Source organism: Bufo bufo, chromosome 2 (assembly GCF_905171765.1).
Source record: "Bufo bufo chromosome 2, aBufBuf1.1, whole genome shotgun sequence".
NCBI classification, from domain to species: Eukaryota; Metazoa; Chordata; class Amphibia; order Anura; family Bufonidae; genus Bufo; species Bufo bufo.
In genome coordinates this window covers 801,100,987-801,123,761 of record NC_053390.1, presented here as the reverse complement: position 1 = coordinate 801,123,761, position 22,775 = coordinate 801,100,987, and the positions used below count along the sequence as shown (strand labels likewise).

Sequence of the window (22,775 nt, the reverse complement as noted above, 5' to 3'; positions counted from 1 at the left end):
GTGAATTTGCCACAAAATCCATGCCAGATACCTGAGGCTGATTATTGGATGTAGTGTGTCATGTCCCAGATCCTGCCCTGAATTAACCATAATCATTGGGACACAAAGGTCATGAAGTCAAGAATATGGGTGGAGCAGGCGCGTGACGGAGGCCAGCCTGCCTGCTACGGTAGTTTGATAGTGAGTACTACAGAGGATTGCGCTACTGCAGAGCATTGCGATACTTTAACAAAGCTCCCATACCTACACTTTACATATGAAGACTGCTGTGAGCGGGGCCCGGTGTAATAGAGTACAGTGACTGCACAGGGCCCCGCTGTGATTCCAACAACAGTTTCCGGCCTCCAACCCCTCCTCCCTCCCCACTGATACATCGCAGACCGCGCTGTGCTGCATAGTGGCCGGCGATGTATCAGCATCACCAGTGTAAAAATGGCAGCCTTCGCTAAATAAGATGCACTGCCATTTCCCCCCCCACACACTTTTGGGGGGAAAAAATGTGCATCTTATAAAGCGAAAAATACGGAAATTTATTTTGAGGAGAAATGAATTTCTCCAATTGGTTGTCTTTATTTTTATTTTTTATTTTTTGTTCTACAGCCTGCTGTGCTTCCTATGCACAGCGGCTGCTCTCAGTGAGAATCCGTCATCTCTCCCCTGCCCCCCGTTTACTTGAAACACAAGTTCGCTCAACACTAGTCGCAATGTTTCCGCTTACAGCTTGAAAAAAAAGCTCTGTGAATGAGCTGAAAACATTGCGACCACAGGGGTGAATAAAGTGTTTGAGAGCGCTGCCTTATTTTCATTTATATATATATATATACAGTGATCCCTCAAGATACAATGGCCTCAGAATACAATATTTTCAGCATACAATGGTCCTTTCTGACCCATCGTAAGTTGAAACCAGACTCAGCATACAATGTCTCAGTCTCAGATCCAACCAATCAAGGTCACTTCTCTGGTAAAATAGCTGGATTAGCTGCTCTATTTGATGCTGAAATGTGAGCAGCACAGCATAAAGGGTCATGTAGGGGCGCCAGCAGCAGTGGAAACGATTCAGCCTCCGCAAATATAAAAGAAAAATTCCACAGCACTTCCCAAATGTGTATCAAAAGGTAGATTTCAAATTACCAGACAGCAACGTTTCGGTCCACTCACTGGGACCTTTCTCAAGCAGTGACAGTATACAGGTGCTCTGTGCATATACATGTGAAACTTTAGAATATCGTGCAAAGTTCATTTATTTCAGTAATGCAACGTAAGGTGAAACAAACATATGAGATAGACTCATTACAGGCAAAGCGAGATATTTCAAGCCTTTATTTGTTATAATTTGGATGATTATGGCTTACAGCTTATGAAACCCCAAAGTCACAATCTCAGGTCCCCTTTGCTCAGGGGGTATGGACTAATCATCTGACCAGAGTGTGACACTTTGAGCCTAGAATATTGAACCTTTTCACAAAATTCGAATTTTACGTTTTATTAATGCAATAGGGTTCTCAATATAACTCATATTTGATTGTATATTGATTTTTATGATTCTCATGATTATCATATAGTGTAATAATTCATACAGGTGGCTCCAAAATTCCTATACATATACTAATCAGCAATTATGCATCAAGAAAGTGCACATGTGCAAGATTAAAAACATATAATTAAAAACATAGAAGTGGACACTTAGCCAGCATGGATCCCGGTGTAACAGATGGTTCCCGGCGTGGTAATCAGTATAGTGCGCGTGCGCGAAAAAACTGAGCACATTTAGCATAGCAATCCCCAACTGCGCATGCGTGAATATCGCACACACTTCCGTCTTCCAGACGGAGCGCACACGGGACCAAAGGTCCGATCACATGACTTTCCTCCCTATCGCTGCAATTAAGAAGCACATCCGTGAAGCTTTCATGTGATATAGTGAATCACATGATCTATAGTGTTATAGCAGAGGTTTTACATCGATTACAAATAATAATGGGTTGTGCTGGACATTGGGCATATAAGAATATATAGGTTAGATTATCAAAAGACTGGGGAGAACAGCAAACAGTTCTTCTACTGTATCGTTAGTATCAAAGATATAGTATATGGAATAAATCTTAATCAGACACACCATTACATACTATCCAATGTGACACATGTATTTCAGAGTCATATATGTGCAATACATGGAGTTAACCACAGTTATATAGGAACTTATCACAGCCATGCACCTTTGATTAAAAAAAACACTATTAATAAATACTGGGATTTATTACAATACGATAACAAATATAAAAAACTTTTTAAACAAAAACCTAATTTTGCATATAGAAAATGGAAATCAATAGGTAATAGATTAATAAAGGGCGATATAAAAAATAGCAAAGAAGGATCGACAGACTTTTTTTTGACTGAAAGTAATAATAAAGTGTAAAATTAAAAAAAATATATATAAATGACATCATTCTTACCTAATCCATTTGCTCGCGAAGGGTCCGCCACGGCCATCTTGATTGAAGATCTGGTGCGAAATCTCTCACGGGCCGATTACGTTATTTCATTGGGATTTCGTACAAGATCTTCAATCAAGATGGTGGCAGCAGGCCAAACGAGAGCAAATGGGTGAGGTAAGTATAATTATTTTTGTTTTTTTAGACCATTTCAGGGAAAATAGATTCGCTATCACTAAGCACAAGAAAATTTGGTTTCACAGCGAATCGAATTTTCCCTGAAATTTTTGTGGACTTCGATCTGCTCTACACTAGTATATATCATGGGAACAGAGGAGGAAAGAATTCTGGTTGATGGTAACACCCTTATAAATTTGTGTGTGGCCCTTAGAATCGGTTCAATGTGACAATGTGGCCCTCGGACAAGAATATCCCTGCTCTAAAACATATTTCAAAGTGCTGAAAATATGACAAAAAAGTTTTTGAATGCTTTTGTGCCGTTTTTGAGGTTAGTGGCTGTAATGGATCTCCTGGCACCCTGACTGGGTACCTCCATTGATGGATGCTCCTAGTGCTTCCCGAGGGCTCCAAGCACTCCACTTGACACCATAAGCACTGCTGACCCCACGAACCGCCTCAGCTTGGTTGGTGTCTCGCTGTCTCCTACCCACCCTGAACCTATGACAAGGCTTCAGGCTCCAGTGGGTGAACCTCCCTTCCTTCAGCGAGCAAAGCAGGAACAAGCTCTTAAAAGAGCTCAGGGATTATAGCCAGGGGAGTATACAGCATATAGCAATTCCCAGTGTAGATGCAGCCTTTTCCCCACACATGAGACGAGGCTCTATGTTGAGGGTAAAACAGGAGCTCTCTTTAATGGATCTACCTGTCAGCCTTTTATACAGGTCTTCCAGCAAAGGACACTCCCCCTGGGGACCTTGTGGAAGATGTCTAGTTTTTACATGAATTTACAGTATAGAAACACTCCCAGCAATTGTACACAACCCCCCCCCCACCTCTGCCTGTGATACAATTACCAAAATACAATGGGCATTGCCTGTGACACAATTAACAAAATACAATGGGCTCTGCCTGTGATATAATTACCAAACAAAATCAACTTAATCACTCACAGGCAGAAAACACACATTTTTCCCAAAACACAGAAAACACCTCAAAACCCCACATATCCCATAAATTTGACCAACCGCAAGCATGGCTTTCCTGCTCAAAACAGTTCCACAGATTAAAGGGCATCTGTCACCCCCCAAAAGTCATTTTTCATTTTTGGGCTAATTAACCACTTCCCATCTGGGCCATTTGCCCCCTTCCTGACCAGGCCAAATTTAGCAAAACTGACATATCTCACTTTATGTGGTAATAACTTTGGAACGCCTTTATTTATCCAAGTCATTCAGAGACTGTTTTCTCGTGACACATTGTACTTCATGATAATAATAAATTTGAGTCAAAATATTTCACCTTTATTTATGAAAAAATCCAAAATTTACCAAAAATTGGAAAAATTAGCAATTTTCTAAATTTCAATTTCTCAGCTTTTAAAACAGAAAGTGATACCTCATAAAATATTTATTATTTAACATTCCCCATATGTCTACTTTATGTTGGCATCATTTTGGAAATGTCATTTTATTTTTTTAGGACGTTAAAAGGCTTAGAAGTTTAGAAGCAATTCTTCAAATTTATAAGAAAATTGCCAAAACCCACTTTATAAGGACCAGTTCAGGTCTGAGGTCACTTTGTGGGGCCTACATAGTGGATACCCCCATAAATGACCCCATTGTAGAAACTACACCCCTCAAGATATTCAAAACCGATTTTACAAACTTTGTTAACCCTTTAGGCGTTCCACAAGAATTAAAGGAAAATGGAGATCAAATTTTAAAATTTCACTTTTTTGGCAGATTTTCCATTTTAATCAATTTTTTTCTTTAACACATCGATGGTTAACAGCCAAACAAAACTCAATATTTATTACCCAGATTCTGCGGTTTACAGAAACACCCCACATGTGGTCATAAACTGCTGTATGGGCACACGGCAGGGCGCAGAAGAAAAGGAACTCCACATGGTTTTTAGATGCCATGTCCCATTTGAAGCCCCCTGATGCACCCTTACAGTAGAAACTCCCAAGAAGTGACCCCATTTTGGAAACTAGGGGATAAGGTGCCAGTTTTATTAGTACTATTTATGGGTACATATGATTTTTTGATCATTCATTATAACACTTTATGGGGCAAGGTGACCGAAAAATTGGTTGTTTTAGCACAGTTTCTATTTATTTATTTTTACAGCGTTCACCTGAGGGGTTCAGTCAAGTGACATTTTTATAGAGCAGATTGTTACGGACGTGGCGATACCTAATATGTATACTTTTTCTCATTTATTAAAGTTTTACACAATAATAGCATTTTTGAAACAAAAAAATTATGTTTTAATGTGTCCATGTTCTAAGAGCTATAGTTTTTTTATTTTTTGAGAGATTTTCTTATGTAGGGGCTCATTTTTTGCGGGATGAGGTGACGGTTTTATTGGTACTATTTTGTTTGACATACGCGTTTTTGATCACTTGGTGTTGCACCTTTTGTGATGCAAGGTGACAAAAATTGCTTGTTTTGACACCGTTTTTTTTTTTTTTTTTTTTACGGTGTTCACCCGAGGGGTTAGGTCATGTGATATTTTTATAGAGCTGGTTTTTACGGACGCGTAAATACCTAATATGTATACTTTTTTTTTATTTGTTTCACTTTAACACAATAATAGCATTTTTGAAACCAAAAAAATGATGTTTTAGTGTCTCCATGTTCTAAGAGCTATAGTTTTTTTATTTTTTGAGAGATTTTCTTATGTAGGGGCTCATTTTTTGCGGGATGAGGTGACGGTTTTATTGGTACTATTTTGTGGGACATACGCGTTTTTGATCACTTGGTGTTGCACTTTTTGTGATGCAAGGTGACAAAAAATTGCTTGTTTTGACACAGTTTTTTTTTTTTTTTTTTTACGGTGTTCATCCGAGGGGTTAGGTCATGTGATATTTTTATAGAGCTGGTTTTTACGGACGCGGCAATACCAAATATGTATACTTTTTTTTATTTTTTCTATTTTTAATTTTTTTTTTTCATTCCTTACTTGGGGACTTTTTTTTTTTTACATGTGAAACTTTTTTTTATTTTTTTATTTTCAACCTTTTATTTTTATTATTTTTATTTTACACTTTTCGTCCCCCATAAGGTCATACAAGACCTCTGGGGGACATTTGCTTCACTTATTTTATTTTTTTCACAGTTGATTTCTCCTGTAACTGGGGCTGACATAGTAGCCCCAGTTACAGGACAAATACACCCCTATAGAGGCTGTACAGCAGCAATCCTGCGCTGTACAGCCTCACAGCAGGGCTGATCGAGGTCTCTGAGAGACCTCACACAGCTCCTGCACACTCCGGTCACGGCGGTCACATGACCGCCGGGCCGGAACAGGAAGCGCACAGCGCTTCCTTCTCTGCAGACACAGCGCTCGGTGAGCGCTGTGTCTGCAGCGATCTAGAAGGCAGGGACACCTGGGCACTGTCCCTGCCTTGTCTTAGGGTTGCCCTGCTGTCACTGACAGCGGGCAACCTGATCAGCAGCTGCACGATTAGCGTGCAGCTGCTATTTCTGAAAAGACGTTCTGGAACGTCCGTTCAGAAATAGACGTCCACCCATAGGACGTTTATATCCTATGGGCGGACGTGAAGCGGTTAAAATCCTTATAGTGCGATTATTCAATATATAGTGCTTTTACCATTTTCTGTGGCTTAGTTTCTTTAAAAACCGCACTTTTATAATATGTTAATTACCTCGCTACCAGCAAGCCGCCGCATCCTCCTTTCAAAAAAACGCCCCCTCCTCCTGTTGATTGACAGGGCCAGCGAGCGCTCTCCTCCTCCGGCTGGCCCTGTCTGCGTTCCAAATATCGCGCCTGCGCCATACCGGTCTTCAGTTAGCGCAGGCGCACTGAGAGGAGGACTCTCGCTCGGCCGCTCCTTCCTCAGTGCGCCTGCGCCGGGTGCAGATGTGACGTCATCCGCGCAGGCGCACTGAGGAAGGAGCGGCCAAGCGAGCGTCCTCCTCTCAGTGCGCCTGCGCTGACTGAAGACCGGTACGGAGCAGGCGCGCTGGTAGCGAGGTAATTAACATATTATAAAGTGCGGTTTTCAAAGAAACTAAGCCACAGAAAAAGCTAAAAGCACTATATATTCAATAATTGCACTATAAGGATTTTAATTAGCCCAAAAATGAAAAATGACTTTTTGGGGGGGCCCTTTTCAGGCTGTGCGGCCGGTCTATGTTCTCCTTCAAAGTTTTAGCATATGGGCCGTAATCCTGAGGCAAGAGGCTGGCAAACAGGCCCCTCCAGAACCCAGTGGTGAGGTTATTTTCGCCACAGTGGCATTTCTTTTTTTTTCAAACTGCAGCCTGCTCTAGTTGTGGCATTTTTCCCGGTGGTTTTCCATCGGCTTCTCTATAGGACTTCGATGATGCCATAAAATAACACGTGTAGAACATTTGAGGAAATCAAAAAATGACACTGTATCAATTCTTTATGGTTTTCGAGATCTCTGTTTGCTGTAGAAACATTTATTACTTACTTCCCAGAAATAAAAAGCAAGCAGATATCTTAAACTGTTAGGAATTAATATTGAAAATATCTAGAGAGTCTATTGCAAACTTTTATAACATAAAGATTACCAGACACTGGAATCCCCCTCTGATACGACTAGATCTTCGATACCCAGATTGCATATGTCTCTAATAAACTGGAGAACTCATCCCATTCTTTAGAATTATCCTTCCAGTTTTTGTAGATGACACCAGCTCTTGTGATAGATCCTCCTTACATTATTCCTCCGCCGTGTGCCACATCTTGAGTTGTTTGTCATTAATCTGGAGGAAAGTCATTTAGACAATGTTAGCCGATTCCCTGAAGCTAATGGGATTCCTATAGGGACAGCCGTGTCCAGCTATTTATGATCAAATTGTCCTTCTCCTCGAATGCATCATTTCATCATCCTAATGTTGGACACCTTGTCAATAAACAGATAGAAGGATTGTATGGCTACAGCCAAAAGTCAGACAAAGTCACCTATCCGAGAACAAAATATTCATTTGATATTCTTCAGGAGCGCTCGCTTCTACCAGCTCGCTGTCTGTTCTACACGAGAGGTCAAACCTATCAATCTATACTAATTTATCTGAAATTACAGCAATAATCGCTGTGTTAAATGTCAGTCAAGAGCAGGACCTGTTGTCTCTGCAGAAGTAGTCACATCTCAAGCAGTGCCTTATGTACCTTACAGCCAAAGCAGCCGCCTGCGTAGGGAAGCAATGTTTTGGGGGCATGTGATCAATCTAGAGGCAACTGATTATGAGGGCAGGACAAGAGACGAGTGAATTGCCAAAAATGTCTCTTGCGTCTGATTCATACAAATCGGCCTAGAAGTTTAATTTGAGGAGGAATCAATTCTACCCGATCGAAAGTGCTTTAACTGCCTGGGAAATCTCTCTCTTTTCTCTCTCTTCTTTCTATCTGTTCTCCCTTCTTTCTCTTCTTTCTTTTCCCTTCTCTCTTCCCTTTTCTCTTTTTTTTCTCTCCCCTCTTTTTTTTCTTCTCTCTCTTCTTATTCTTTTCTTCTTCTCTCTCTCTCCTATTTATTTCTCCTCTCTCTCCTTTCTCTCATCTTGCTTCTCTCTTGTCTCTCTTCTGTTTCTTTTGTCTTCTCTTCTCTCTCGTCTGTCCATCTGTTCTCCTTTCTTTTTTTCCCCTTCTCTCCTCTCTTTTTTTCCTCTCCCCTCTCTCTTTTATCTTCTCTCTCTTCTGTTTCTTTTCTCTTCTTCTCTCTCCAATTTCTTTCTTCTCTCTCTTCTCTCTCCTTTCTCTCATGTTTTCTCTCTCTTATCTCCCCTTTCTCTTCTTTTTATCTGTTCTCCATTCTTTCTCTTCTTTCTTTTTCATTCTCTCTTCCCTTTTCTCTCTTCTTGTTCTCTCTCCTCTCTCTTTTATCTTCTCTCTCTTATGTTTCTTTTCTCTTCTTCTCTCTCTCTCTCCTCTTTCTCTCATGTTTTCTCTCTCTCATCTCTCTTTTCTCTTGTCTCTCTTCTGTTTTTCTTCTTCTCCTCTCTCTTCTGTCTATCTGTTCTCCCTTCTTTCTTTTCCCTTCTCTGCTTCTTTTTATCTCCCCTCTCTCTTTTATCTTCTCTCTCTTCTGTTTATTTTCTCTTCTTCTTTCTGTCTCCAATTTCTTTCTTCTCTCTCTCTTCTCTCTCCTTTCTCTCACGTTTTTTCTCTCTTCTCTTCTTTTTTTACATTTTATAGATTTCCAAATATTATGTAACATGCACCTAAATGCATTACAGTTACTGGCTGGTGACGGCTCATGCAGCCTTATATTTTTTGTAAAATTTGGCGAATCAGCCGAATCCAACTTTTCAATAATTCGCTCATCTCAATGACAACAAATCACAGTAAAACCTCTTTGTGTGCCCTAGTACGAAAATGGATTATACGTTTTGTGGGCTGGATTTATACACAGCATTTTTTTATCTTCATTATCCTTTTCTGTCACCATTTTTTTTTTGTTTTGTTTTTTTCATGTCAGAGGTTTACATTTACATTCTAAATAACTGATTTGCTCATCTCTAGACAGGACTCTTTTTTTTTTTTACATTTTATAGATTTCCAAAAAATATGTAACACCCAAAAGCATTACAGATACCGGCTGGTGACAGCTCATGCAGCCTTATATTTACTCCCCTATTTTCCCAAGATGGCCGGACCATTGTACAAAACAAGCACTTTTACCTTTTGTGTCACCCCTATCTCCTCATATATTGCAATCTCTTGTGATCATGGCCTCATTCCTCTTTTTGTAATTATTTACTTGTCTGTAGCTTTGTTAGTAGGGATAGCACCCTTGAATCCTAACAAAGACAAAAACAGTCGCCTGCAGATGAGGTACTGGCTTGGTTATAATTAGTGTTGAGCGAAGTACTCTTCGGATCATAGATCCAAAGTCGCTTAGTTCAAAACTTTGTTTGAATGTATGGAGACCCACCTCCGTGCTGCATTTAAATGTATGGGCTTCACGGAGGTGAACTTCGTTATGTCTGAAGTCTCACTAGATTTCGTTGAATAACTTCCGCCTTTGATTATTCAACTTGAAAACCATTTTAAAACTGGGATCCGATGTCGGCTTCGGTACTGAGGAATCCCAGTTTTAAAGTTGAATAATCAAAGTCTGAAGTTATTCAACAAAGTCTTGCAAGACTTCAAACATAACGAATATCACCTCCACAAAGCCCATCCATTTGAATGCTGATCCGAAGTTCACTTCGCTCAACACTACTTATAATCCTAAATTATGTCTCAAGGACTGTTTCAAAGGTTGAACGTTATAGGATAGCTACCTAACATTTGGTAATAACTTTTTTGAAAGAGAGCTAACTTTCATAGCTTTAGGGTTCTTACACACAAGAAATTTGTCTGATACTCTTTTGGACGTCACCGTGCACGCCCAGCGTGATCACGTGGTGAGGTCATCATGCTCGCCGAAGGTTCTTTGGCGGGTTTTCTTCAATCAAGACGGGAGCGGATGGCCTCTCTGCAAGCAAGTGGATGAGTTGAGTATAATTTTTTTTTTACTTTCAGCCACCATTTTAGAAAAAAAATTGGTTCTCTACCACAAAGCATGAGGAAATTCGGCTTTGTGGCAAATCTAATTTTTCCGGAAATTTGGATTGAAGTCCATGTCGGATACTTCGATTCACTCAACAATAACAATAATTAAAGGTGGGGCTCTGACTCCCAGCTTGTCTGTTTTTTAGTCTGAAGGGCACAGCGCCCCATACATTGTTTACCAGGCACAACACCATTGTTTTTGGAGCATCTGTATATTACAGTTGCTGCAGCACCAAACTCAACGTATGGAGCTGTAGTGAAGCAGCCTCTTCAATCAGCTGATTGGTGGGATGTCAAATGTCCGACCCACACTGTTCTGATATCCCTTTTATTACATGTACGGTGCTGGAGCGATAGGCAAACATGGCGCCCACTTGCATATGCAGTGGGGTATCATGGCTGGCAGGTCTCTGCTGTTTCAAACAGAAGAGACCTGCCACTAATTACCTCGAGCAGCAATAATGTAGATCGCAGTAATTAAAGCCTTTAGATGCCGTGATCACGTGAGGTCACGGCATCTAAAGTGTCAAAAACCCAGAAGCTCGTGCTTCTGGGCATCCTGCCGACATCCCCTGCGGCCAATGGGGATGTCAGCAGTTGCTTTGAAAATGCCCGTACTATTAAAATATAAAAATATTTTTACAATACAGTGAAGGGCGTAACGTAAAAAAGGGTCAAAATGGCCAATTTGCAATTTCTTTTTTCTTACCCAAAAAATTATTATAAAATATGATCAAAAAGTCACACACACTCCAAAATAGTATCAATAAAAACTACAGATTGTCCTGCAAAAAATGAGCCTCCCACAGCTAAGTAGATAAAACAGTAAAAAAATTAAAAATTTATGGGGCTCAGAATACGGTGATGTAAAAATTCTTTTCTTTCAAAGTTTACATTTTTAATTTTATTTAGACATAAAAAACCTATACTTGTGTAAGGGGCTTACGGTAGTACAGTGAAGAGCCCTGGGAAAGCAGGGAATGAGTGCAGTCGGTTGTGGTGTGCCAAAACCGAGGATGAGGTAGGCCTGAGAAAGAAGAGGGCCTACCCAAGGAAAAGATATGGAAGAAATGAGTTGTAAATGAGTGGAGTGGTGGGAGGGTCAAAAGCTCAGACCTCAATGATGCAGGAGCCAGGTAAGGGGAGTGCCCTAAATAGGCTGGAGGCGGACCTCAGCCCCTCCCACAAATCCAGGCAATCTGCCTTAATACTTGTGTAAGGGGCTTACGGTAGTACAGTGAAGAGCCCTGGGAAAGCAGGGAATGAGTGCAGTCGGTTGTGGTGTGCCGAAACCGAGGATGAGGTAGGCCTGAGAAAGAAGAGGGCAAAAATGGAAATAAACCAGTTTATTGTAGCCAATTGATGTATCAATAGCTTGACCCGACATGTTTCGGAAAGCCACTCTTAACTCTTGTGTTGGATTGGGAATGTATTGCGCGTAAGCGGATGACTCCCAGCGCCCCAATTCCCTGATGACATGAGTGAGGATGTTGGCACTGGAGGCCGTGAACGTGGCTCCAATGCGAAAGGAATGCCCTGAGTAGTTGGCTGCGTTGAGGCCTAGTTGTGTGAGGGATGACCCGGCATGGGTCATGAAGGTGGTGGTGGTGAGTACCGAACCATGTAGTTGAAGTAGCGGTTGAGAGGGTAGAACTTGTGACGCTGATAGTAAGCATCCAGGACCCTGACTGGACACCATCTGTTGTGCGTGGGGTAATATGAAATGTTGACGGGTAAGTGCTGACTATTCTTGGAGTGAGGTAAGGACAGGATGTAGTGAACCATGTGTTTTGACACGTGGGCGACAAGAAGACAAGGTAAGGTTCGGGTCGTGGAGGCTGTAGTGAATTTCCCGGAACTCAGGAATCCGTAGAAGGCCAAGTAAATTGCCGTTTTGATGATAGAGTTGGTATCTGTTTCAAGAGGCGTGGCGTCCAGTAAGTCGGATAATGCTTTGAAGATATGATTGATTATGGGTAGCCTCTGGGCTGGACGTGCGGGTTCCGTTTCCTGAATCCTCTGAGTATGGATTTGATCTGGTGCGAGGACATGAAGCTGATGTTATTGGGGTGTATGATTAGCATATGATGTTGAAATGCCGGTGAGATATAGTTTGATGGTGTTGTATGACATTTGAGTTTGAGGTGGCAAAAGAAGCCAACCCCGGAAGAGACGTCATGACAAAAGGGTGCGTGATGTTGTGTTCCAACAGGAACCTGTTGAATAGTGTGAACGCTCTGTCGTATGTTCTATGTGTATCGTCTGATAGTGCTAAGCGGGACAAAGACTGGCTATGCCGCATGATGCCTTCTAATCCAGAATGAGCTGTTTGAAATGATGGAGTGATGGAGGCCGTGGGTGACGCTGATGGGAGAGCTTGATGAAATGCCTGAAATTTGACGCGAGACAGATTGTCAGCTGCCGTATTGCACACCCCCCGGGACATGGAAACAATGTAAGAAGAAATTATTGCAAGTGGCCAACCAAGGAAGTCTCCGCAGAAACCTCACGATTGTGAGAGATTTGGAACGATCCTGTTGATGAACTGGCAGGTCGTATGGTTGTCTGAATAGCACTGGACCGACCTGTTTGCCCATGAATGACCCCACGCTACGGCAGCCGCCACGATGGGGCAGATCTTAAAAAGCGCTGAGGCAGTGGAGAATCCCTCCAAACCCCGGACCGCGGGAGGCCAGCTGCCCCACAGCCAATCGTTCCCAAAAATGGCCGCGAAGCCTGTGGTAGATGCCGCATCTGACCAGATAGAGGGGGAAGAGTCCGACGGCTGAGGGAGAAACAAGCTCCCGCCATTCCAGGTGGACAGAAATCTCCCCCACATGCCCAGACCTGCAGCAGCGTGAGCATCCAGGGACAACCTGTGCGAGTCGTGTAGGAAAAAAGGGGAGAGGTGCAGGAGCCGTGATATAAATGAGCGACCCTGAGGTGGATGCGCATGGCAAAGATCAGGGAGCCCAGCAGGGACTGCCGTTCTTTGCGGCTGCCGGTGCTGAGTTGAAGGTAGTTGTCTATGTGGGCGAGAATGTCCTGGATCTTCCCGGATGGCAAACTGGCTTGCATTGAGGCTGAATCCAACTGGGTACCCAGGAAAGGTGATGACCGTGTCTGGCCCTTCTGTCTTCTTGGTGGCGACGGGTACCCCAGGTTCCTCCTCCGGTATTATGTGCGCCGGGCTGACTTCTTGGTCCTCCAGGCTAACAGTCGACGTGATCACTGGCAATCCGGCCTGCGCTGGTGACGCTGCCGGTGGTGGCCCTGCCAGGGAGAGGGTCACGGTGACCGATTCCAGCCTCTCCAACCTGGCGTTGACTTTAGACATGGATGACATTTAGAGAGGACAGCATGATATGTATATCCCCTGTGCTGGACTGGCTAGGTCCTTCCCCTGTCTCCCTGTTATTGATTGGCGTGCGCAGCAGCCGGAAAAGCTCTGCTCCCCTCGCCGTGGCGGGGAAGGGAACAAGCCGTCACCTTAACTCCGTCGTTATGCGCGGGATTGTCCAGGATCTGATGGGTGCTGGACCGGCTAGACCGTCTCCCTGGGTAGCAGTGACGGATCTAGCAGGGGTGCCAGGTAGGGAGAAGTTCTCTATCCCTTCCAGAGACATGGTAAAACAAAACAGTTGATTAGCTTGGGGAAACACAGGATCGTGCTGGCAAGCTAGCTAGGCCGGATGGCGAAAAAATTATACTTGCATGGTGACAGATGAGGCCCTGCTAATTTGCCAAGCGGCTTGAGAGGCTCTACCTATGATTTGGCGCGAGGGGTTAATGAGGCCACTTGTGGTAGTGGCAGGAGCGTTGGCCTCTCGGTGACTGTAAGACAGGACTAGGGGAAGGGAGTGACAGGTGAGGCCCTCTCTATGCAACACGCGAGGCGGCTTACTAACGAGGTGGCGCGTTGGGCGGGTGCCTCTGTACGTTTGAGGCGGGGTGTCGGCCTCGCGGGACCACTAACTGCTGGCGAAGCCAAGAAGGGGGTAACCTAGTGGGATGATGGTGCTCCTAAAGCCAGCACGCTGACCCTAACGGGATCATTCGAAATGTAAGGAAGACTTTTGTTAAATGAGCAGGTGAACGTACCTGGTAGTAAGAAAAAATTCTCCGGATACACGGTAGTGCAAAATACAATATGGGTTGACCGCCTGAAAAAGGGGGAGGGTAGACATAAAATGGTGTGATGAAATGTGACAATGTACATGGTACATATGCATGACCCGGAGGATCATGACGGTTGTTCATGAAATGATAGCTTGCGCCTGGTGTGAGAAGAGACCAGCGCGTGGCGCATGGCCATGCACAAGTGGGAATATGCGTTTTGCAATCCAATGGAACGTATTGGTCTGTGTCCTTTAATTTTTTTTTTTTTTTTTTTTTTTTTTTTTTTGGTGACCAGCTGATATCTCTTCCCCCCCCTTTTTATTTATTTATTTTTTTCTATTAGTAACCAGACAATAGCTCCTCCCCCCTGTTTTTTTTTTTTTTTTTAATTATTATTGTGTAGGGCTGCTGGGGTGATGTTTGACTTTGGAGGGGCGTGCTGGAAGGCCCCCTGCCGTCCGACGGCGGCCCCCCGCATCAGATGCGGCGCGCACGGCCGCCGGGACACCGCGCATGCGCCGACGGAATCGCCGCGCATGCGCAGAACCCCGGCCGCGCATGCGCAGACCAGGCACCAGGACGCGGCCGGGCGCCATCGGCCGGGCGGCAGGAGGAGCGGTAAAACAGGCAGGAGGCGGTTGGGAGGGGATGTCTGTGCAGCGGTCAGCCCAGAGGAGGTTGAAATGAATAGGGGGTGTGCCGGTTGCACCGCCGCTGGCCCCTGTAGCTGCGCACGTAAATACACGGGGGGGGGGCCATGAACGTTGTTGGCAAAGTTAAGTGACTCATGTGGATCATGCTTGGAAGTTTATGTGATTGTTTGTAAGGAGTAACATTTTGGAGCATATGAAAATGAAAGCCATTTGTTTTGATCCCATTCGTCCGGAGTCCCCCCACGGCCGCTGGGACACCGCGCATGCGCCGACGAAATCGCCGCGCATGCGCAGACCAGGCACCAGGACGCGGCCGGGCGCCATCGGCCGCGCGGCAGGAGAAGCGGCAAAACAGGCAGGAGGCGGTGGGGAGGGGATGTCTGTGCAGCGGTCAGCCCAGTGGAGGTTGAAATGAATGGGGGGTGTGCCGGGTGTACCGCAGCTGGCCCCTGTGCTGTGTACATGAATACGAGGAGGGGAGGAGGGCATGAATGTTGGATGTTGAGGGGTGAAATGAAATAAACCAGAAATGGGGAATGGGGCTGGAACCATCAGGGAGCTGACCGGAGTGACGGTCCTGTGGGGAGACGCCAGAATAGGCATGAGCAATGAGCTGCCGGTGATTGCTGCGAGAAGCCGTGACATGGGTGCAGCGTGTGTGAAAAGAACAACAGAAAAGGGGGATTTAATCCAGGAACCATTGGCCGCATGCTGCCAGAGCTGTTGACCGGAATGGTGGTACGGTTTGTGAATAAATACGCATGAAACAGGTGTGACAGAAATGAATGTTGGTGACTTGTATGAAAACCGTGATATTGGTGCGCATTGATGAAATGAAATGAACCGGTACAGGGGCAACCGTGAGGCCCTGCCTGTACCGTATGAATGACTCATACGCATTTGTGCTCCTGCAGCCGTGCACATGAACATGAGGAGGGGGGGGGCATGAATGTGGGTGATTGTGGGGTGATATGGACTGAAAAAGAAATGGGGAACGAGCCTGGAACCACAGGGGTGCTGACCGCAGTGTTGTTTCTGTGGGATTGCTTGAACAAGACATGACAAAATGAGATGCTGGTGACTGTGAGAAATCCGTGACATTAGCGCAGCATCCATGAAATGAAATGAAACAGAAATGGGGGATTAGGCCAGAAACCATTGCCGCATGTTGCAGAGGTGTTAACCGGAATCGTAGTACGGTGTGGACAAATTGCGCATGAACAAGGCGTGACAGAAATGAAAACTGGTGACTTGTATGAGAAACCGTGACATTGGTGCAGCGTATGATGAAATGAATGAACCGGTACAGGGGCAACCGTGAGGCCCCGGCTGCACCGTATGGATGACTCAGAAAACCACTGCCTGCATGCCGCAGGGGTGTTGACCGGAGTGGTGATACGGTGCAGATAAATTTATGTATGAACAAGACATGACAGAAATGAAATGCTGGTGACCTGGGCGAGAAAGCTGTGACATTAGTGCAGCGTTTGGTGAAATGAAATGAACAGAAATGGGGGATTGCCCAGGAACGACTGCATGCCTGCCGCAGGGGTGCTGACCGGAATAGTGGTACGGTGTGGACAAATTTGTGCATGAACAAGGCGTGACAGAAATGAAATACTGGTGACTTGTACGAGAAAACAGTGACATTGGTGCAGCGTATGATGAAATGAAATGAACCGGTACAGGGGCAACCGTGAGGCCCCGGCTGCACCGTATGGATGACTCGCAGTTTAACGGGCAAACGTGACACACAGTGAACCTGAGTAAAGCTGGAAAAATAGAACCGAAATGCTCCAAATCCAGAACTGATGGCAACGAAAAACTCCCAGAAATTCAGCGACTCGCAGGCAACTCTCCAGACACTCCACAAGCGACCTCCTCTCTCAAAAGCTCAGACCTCAATGATGCAGGAGCCAGGTAAGGGGAGTGCCCTAAATAGGCTGGAGGCGGACCTCAGCCCCTCCCACAAATCCAGGCAATCTGCCTTAATACATATGGGGTATCATTGAATTTGTACTGACCCAGAGAATGAAAGCATTGGTCAGTTTTGCTGCAAACAAAATGACGTGTGAACAAAACCCGTAAAACGGTGGAGGAAATGTGTTGTTTTTTTTTCCAATTCCACCCCATTTGGATTTTTTTTTTTTCAACTATATTGTATGCCATAATAATGGTGAAAGCACAACTTGTCCCGCAAAAAATAAGCCATCATGCAGCTATGTGAACGTTAGTATAAAAAAGTTATGGCTCAAGGAAAATAGGGAACAAAAATGAAAACGGAAAACGAAAAAACCTCCGGTAGTGAAAGGGATATTGATAGGTCATAAGTATGGCAGTGCCCTAAAGGGGTTGTCTCATTTCAGACAATGGGTGCATATTGCTCTAATTGGTGCGGGTCCCAGCGGGGTTATATCATGAACGGAGACCAGAAAGTGCTGAAGGGTGCACTGCGCATGAACAGACGCCCTCCATTCATTTTCTATGGGGCCATCAAAAATAGTTGAGCACTGGCTTGGCTATTTCCGTCGGGCCCATAGAAGGTGGCCGGTCATGCGCGGTGCGCTCCCATTCACTTCTATGCGGAGAGCTCTTGATGGTGGCCGGACCGCAGTCCTCCAGCCACCACTTTGCATGGTTCCGTTCCCAATATAGGAGTGGGTCCTAGCGGTGGGACCTGCATTTATAAAACAATGGGGACATATCCTAACAATATGCCCCCATTGTCTCAGATGAGACAACCCCTTTAAGCACCTCGGCCCCCATAGGTACCAGGGCGTGAGTATATCTGCAACTTTCGCAAACCTCTGCATTCCTTCTCATTAACCCACTGCTTCTGCTAGACAATATTGCATTACACAAGCTCAGCAAGTAGATAACGACATAATTGAATTTTATGAAAAGAAATGTCAATAAAGCCGTGATCTATGTCTGGGGGAAGAGGCGACGCTTTGTGTAATGCTCAGTAAATGTTCACAAACGACATTATTTCCTGTAGGAATACATAAGTAATGGGACTTATTAGTTAAACAATGCTCTGCAGCCTTCTCCAGAGCTGGATTCATCATTAGGCCCTTCGAACTATTACCTCTAAATAAATTTCATTTCAATTTAATTCAAAAGGCAGAAGGATTTAACCTCTTCAGAGCTGCTTTCAAGGCAATGATCGACATAATGAAAATAATGATTTTCTATCAAATGACTTTGTTTTACTAAGACGCTGCTCCCTCTGATCTGAAGGATTAATAGTATTTCTTTTGATTCTTGCTGCGTTCTAAAGCACACCGTATCGGCCGTGAGAAAGGAGGCAGATACAAAGGGGTTAAAAGTGTTATCTCAGAAATTTAAAAAATAAAAGTATCTCGACTAACGCAGGCCATTTTATTAACTATTTAGGTGCTGCTCTCCAGTGTCTTTCAGCATTCTTTTCTCATTTAAAAAATAAATAAATCTTGAGGACTTTTCTCTTCCATTTCTATGGGTGGGCAGCAGCTCATCGAGCCTCTACGACCCCAGGAGTGCACTGCGGTCATCTCTTATTAACTCTTTTCTCTCCGGACTAGAATATTGCCCCAGAGATTCCAATGATACTACACACTACTATGGTAAGCGATGCCCCCATAACTTCCTTCTTCACTGTCTAGAGATATATATCACTGTATAGTTCTATGTATTTAGAAGTAGGGAATAATGAATGAAAGGTGCTTCACCATGAGATCACCACGCCGGCACTGAGAGGAGAAAGAGAACAGGGAAGCTACTGAGCATGTCTGTCCACCAATGAATGCAGAAGGTGGACTGGAAGGATAAACAGCAGGGGGCGCTACCACACAGCAAAATGTATTGTATATATTTTTTTTTTATTACTTCGTGACATAGTAATATTTATCATGGGATGATCCCTTTAAAGGAAACCTGCCATCATGGTTGTCAACTGTCTAGAAATTTCTTGACAGTCCGTAAAAATAGGTGATTTTTTTCCTGGGTGAATTTTTTTTGTTTTTGCATGTGTTACTTTTTTGAGACTGATGGTTTTGGTGGTAATTTTCTTCATTTTACAGCTCACAGTAAATGCTGGTAATGAGTTCCTATCAGTATATTGAGCTGTAGCCATGTATTACTTATAATCGTCATCAATATGTCCATAAAAATGTTGTCAGTCCATAATTTGGGGACAAAAAAGAAAAATTCGGCTAGGCGACCCTGATCAGTATCGGGCTGCCTGAAGCATGGGCATTACCGACAACCATGTTTTACACTGAAATGCTGGGGGTGAGCTGGAAACAGGGAGAGGACTCCACCGACCAGCTCCAACCCAGCTGTCCACTGCCTGCTTCGGCATGATTGATAAATGTCTCAATGCCCGAGGTATAAATAGTAGACAGCACTGCCCCCTTTCCAACTTTCTATAAGTCTCTGTATAGGTTGGTTAAGAGTCACTGATAGCTCGGGTAGTCTAGGGTTGTCCAGAGATAAATATTATTTTTAGTAATGTATTCTGGTATTAGAGGAAATATATTTCATCCTTCAAAAGTTTAAGCTTTAATACATGTCCCTGGTGGGCTAGGTTGACATAGAGGTTAATGGTATACCCAGTTCTGTATTCTGATATTGGAAGAAATATATTGTATCCTTCAGAAGGTTTAGGCTATAATACAACCCTGGTGGGCTAGGGTGACATAGAGGTTAATTTTATACCTAGTGATGTATTCTGGTACTAGAAGAAATACATTTTATCCTTCAAACGTTTTAGGCTATAATATATGTTCCTGGTGGCCTAGAGCTGAATGGAGGTTAATTCTATACTTAGTGCTGTATTCTGGTATTATAGGAAATATATTTTATCCTTCAAACACTTTAGGCTATAATACATGTCCCTGGTGGGCTAGGTTGACATAGAGGTTAATGTTATACCTAGTTCTGTATTCTGATATTGGAAGAAATATATTGTATCCTTCAGAAGGTTTAGGCTACAATACAACCCTGGTGGGCTAGGGTGACATAGAGGTTCATTTTATACCTAGTGATGTATTCTGTATTAGAAGAAATACATTTTATCCTTCACATGTTTTCAGCTATAGCATATGTATCTGGTGGGCTAGGGTGACATAGAGGTTACTGTTAAAACGAGTTCTGTATTCTGATATTAGAAGAAATATATTTTATCCTTCAAACATTTTAGGCTATAATACATGTCCCTGGTGGGGTGGGGTGACATAGAGATTCAATTTATACCCAGTGGTGTATTGTGGTTATGGTTAAAAAAAAAATATATATATATATATTACATTCCTGATGGTAAAAGTTGTAATAGGAGGTAATACATATTGTTGATGGTCTTGACTTTTTAGCGTTTGGTTTGTCTTTGAGGTACAGTAGGTTTAGGAGATAAAAAGCATCAGGAAAATATTCGGAATAAAAGAACAGTTTCTATGTATTTGAAATCCTTCTTTGCCCTACATTCACTTAGCATGTATGATCATAAAAAGTCCTCCAACTTTTCCCCTAGGGAACCCACCAGACAACCTCATTAATAATAATATCCCTGGTGGTCTAGAGTTTACATATTTGGTGTCTTGAATAGTCACCTCCCTGGTCCCCAGAGTCGTTCAGCTTTCTATGCTATGTTGGCCTTCTAGATAGTTCCGTGCAGAGATGAGGTGGGGGTCGGACTCTCTGTGCTCAGTTCAGTTATGAAAGCCTGATTCCGACAGTGTTCAATATGTGTGTGGACCGCACGTGGACAGCACACAGACCCATACTAGTCAATAGTGCCATTCACATTTCCGTTCTTGCACTATTCTGGTCCTTGTCTCGCGGACCTGGAGACCCTTCAAGGCGCTAGTCTCTGGTGGTCACTAGGTCCACGGACATGGGATCACCCTGCATATTAAAAATAGTCAGTGTGTTGTGACTGCAACATGGACAATTGTTCATGTGGTTGTCTAAGTAACTTAAGTTAGTGGAGACAGCTGCTCCTTAGATGATTTACCATACCTGACCAAGAGGGTTTCCAGGCACGTTTTCAGTCAATATCGGACACAAAAAATGGATTTTCTAACCCTGACAAACCCATTAAAATGCTTTACTTCCTACAAGATTTAGAAAAATTATAAATAAAGCCCCTGATTACTAATGTGTGTCAGTCTCTACTGCAGTTCTGGCATTCTATTCATAGTGCAGGAATATCAGAAAAATAGTTCTCATCCAGAGGAATATGGGGTTATAGGTTATAGAGTAGGATGATTAGCTGTCCCCATAAAAAGATGAAGACCCTTCAACCTCTGGTTTCCAGCCTGTCGGTCTGCAGTAATTCAGCAGAACACTGATTTCAGGGGCGTTCATAGATCTTTTTGTGCTGTACCGAAGCAGGAATGCCACACTTTGCACCAGGACAACTCCGCATCCTTTTTAATATAGGGCAAAAAGTCAGAAGAATTGAGATAATTTGTCACAATCGGACACCGCAGTTTTTTTCTGGAGCTTCTTTTTCAGAAAGGACATGGCCGAAATCTAGTAGTCCTCTGAATGGCTGCTGCTGAAGCTTCACAAGTGGCCGCGTCACCTGAATCGAACCGTGTCCTTTTATCTGCCTTGGTATTAACATTAATGCCTAATGCAGAACAGCAAACAGGACAGGACCCGTGATATTAACCTCTGTGCTTCTGGATCGGAGCTGCCTCCTTCACTTGGGTTGAATTGAACACTGTAGTTTTTTTTTTTGTCCTACAGATAAATTAGGCAAATATTTTTACATTTTTTACATTTGCTTATATTGTGTATCTTCACTAGGTTGTAAATAGTAACCGTGGGGTTCTTTAGCAAAATTTGGAATGGGGTCCCAGTCCTCCATGATCACCTTTAGCACATGAAAAGCTTATGATTATCTCCCTAATGCACTCGAATGAATGTACACAGTGATGTCACAGCGCAGATATAACACAAACAGTGATGTCACAGTGCAGATATAACACACACAGTGATGTCACAGTGCAGATATAACACATATAGTGATGTCACAGTACAGATATAACACACACAGTGATGTCACAGTGCAGATATAACACATATAGTGATGTCACAGTGCAGATATAACACATATAGTGATGTCACAGTACAGATATAACACACACAGTGATGTAACAGTGCAGATATAACACACAGTGATGTCACAGTGCAGATATAACACATATAGTAATGTCACAGTGCAGATATAACACACACAGTGATGTCACAGTGCAGATATAACACACACAGTGATGTCACAGTGCAGATATAACACACACAGTGATGTCACAGTGCAGATATAATACATACAGTGATGTCACAGTGCAGATATAACACATATAGTGAAGTCACAGTGCAGATATAACACACACAGTGATGTCACAGTGCAGATATAACACATATAGTGAAGTCACAGTGCAGATATAACACACACAGTGATGTCACAGTGCAGATATAACACACAGTGATGTAACAGTGCAGATATAACACACAGTGATGTTACAGTGCAGATATAACACATATAGTGATGTCACAGTGCAGATATAACACACACATTGATGTCACAGTGCAGATATAACACACACAGTGATGTCACAGTGCAGATATAACACATATAGTGATGTCACAGTGCAGATATAACACATATAGTGATGTCACAGTGCAGATATAACACACACAGTGGTGTAACAGTGCAGATATAACACTTATAGTGATGTCACAGTGCAGATATAACACACACAGTGATGTCACAGTGCAGATATAACACACACATTGATGTCACAGTGCAGATATAACACACACAGTGATGTCACAGTGCAGATATAAC

At 43.4% G+C, this 22,775-nt stretch overlaps 1 protein-coding gene across 6 annotated transcripts in view; it reads left to right on the top strand.

The window, feature by feature from the left end:
- CTNNA2 (catenin alpha 2) overlaps positions 1 to 22,775 on the top strand; it is a 2,102,590-nt gene that overhangs the window by 707,191 nt on the left and 1,372,624 nt on the right. Inside the window, exon 7 of one of the 6 annotated variants that reach the window (XM_040419292.1) lies at positions 21,933 to 21,951. The exons of 4 other annotated variants lie outside the window; for them this stretch is intronic. In XM_040419292.1, the coding sequence (XP_040275226.1) occupies positions 21,933 to 21,951 (19 nt within the window). Of the gene's footprint in view, positions 1 to 21,932; positions 21,957 to 22,775 lie in introns of all 6 variants that reach the window. One more of the 6 variants, XM_040419293.1, reaches the window with a different exon arrangement.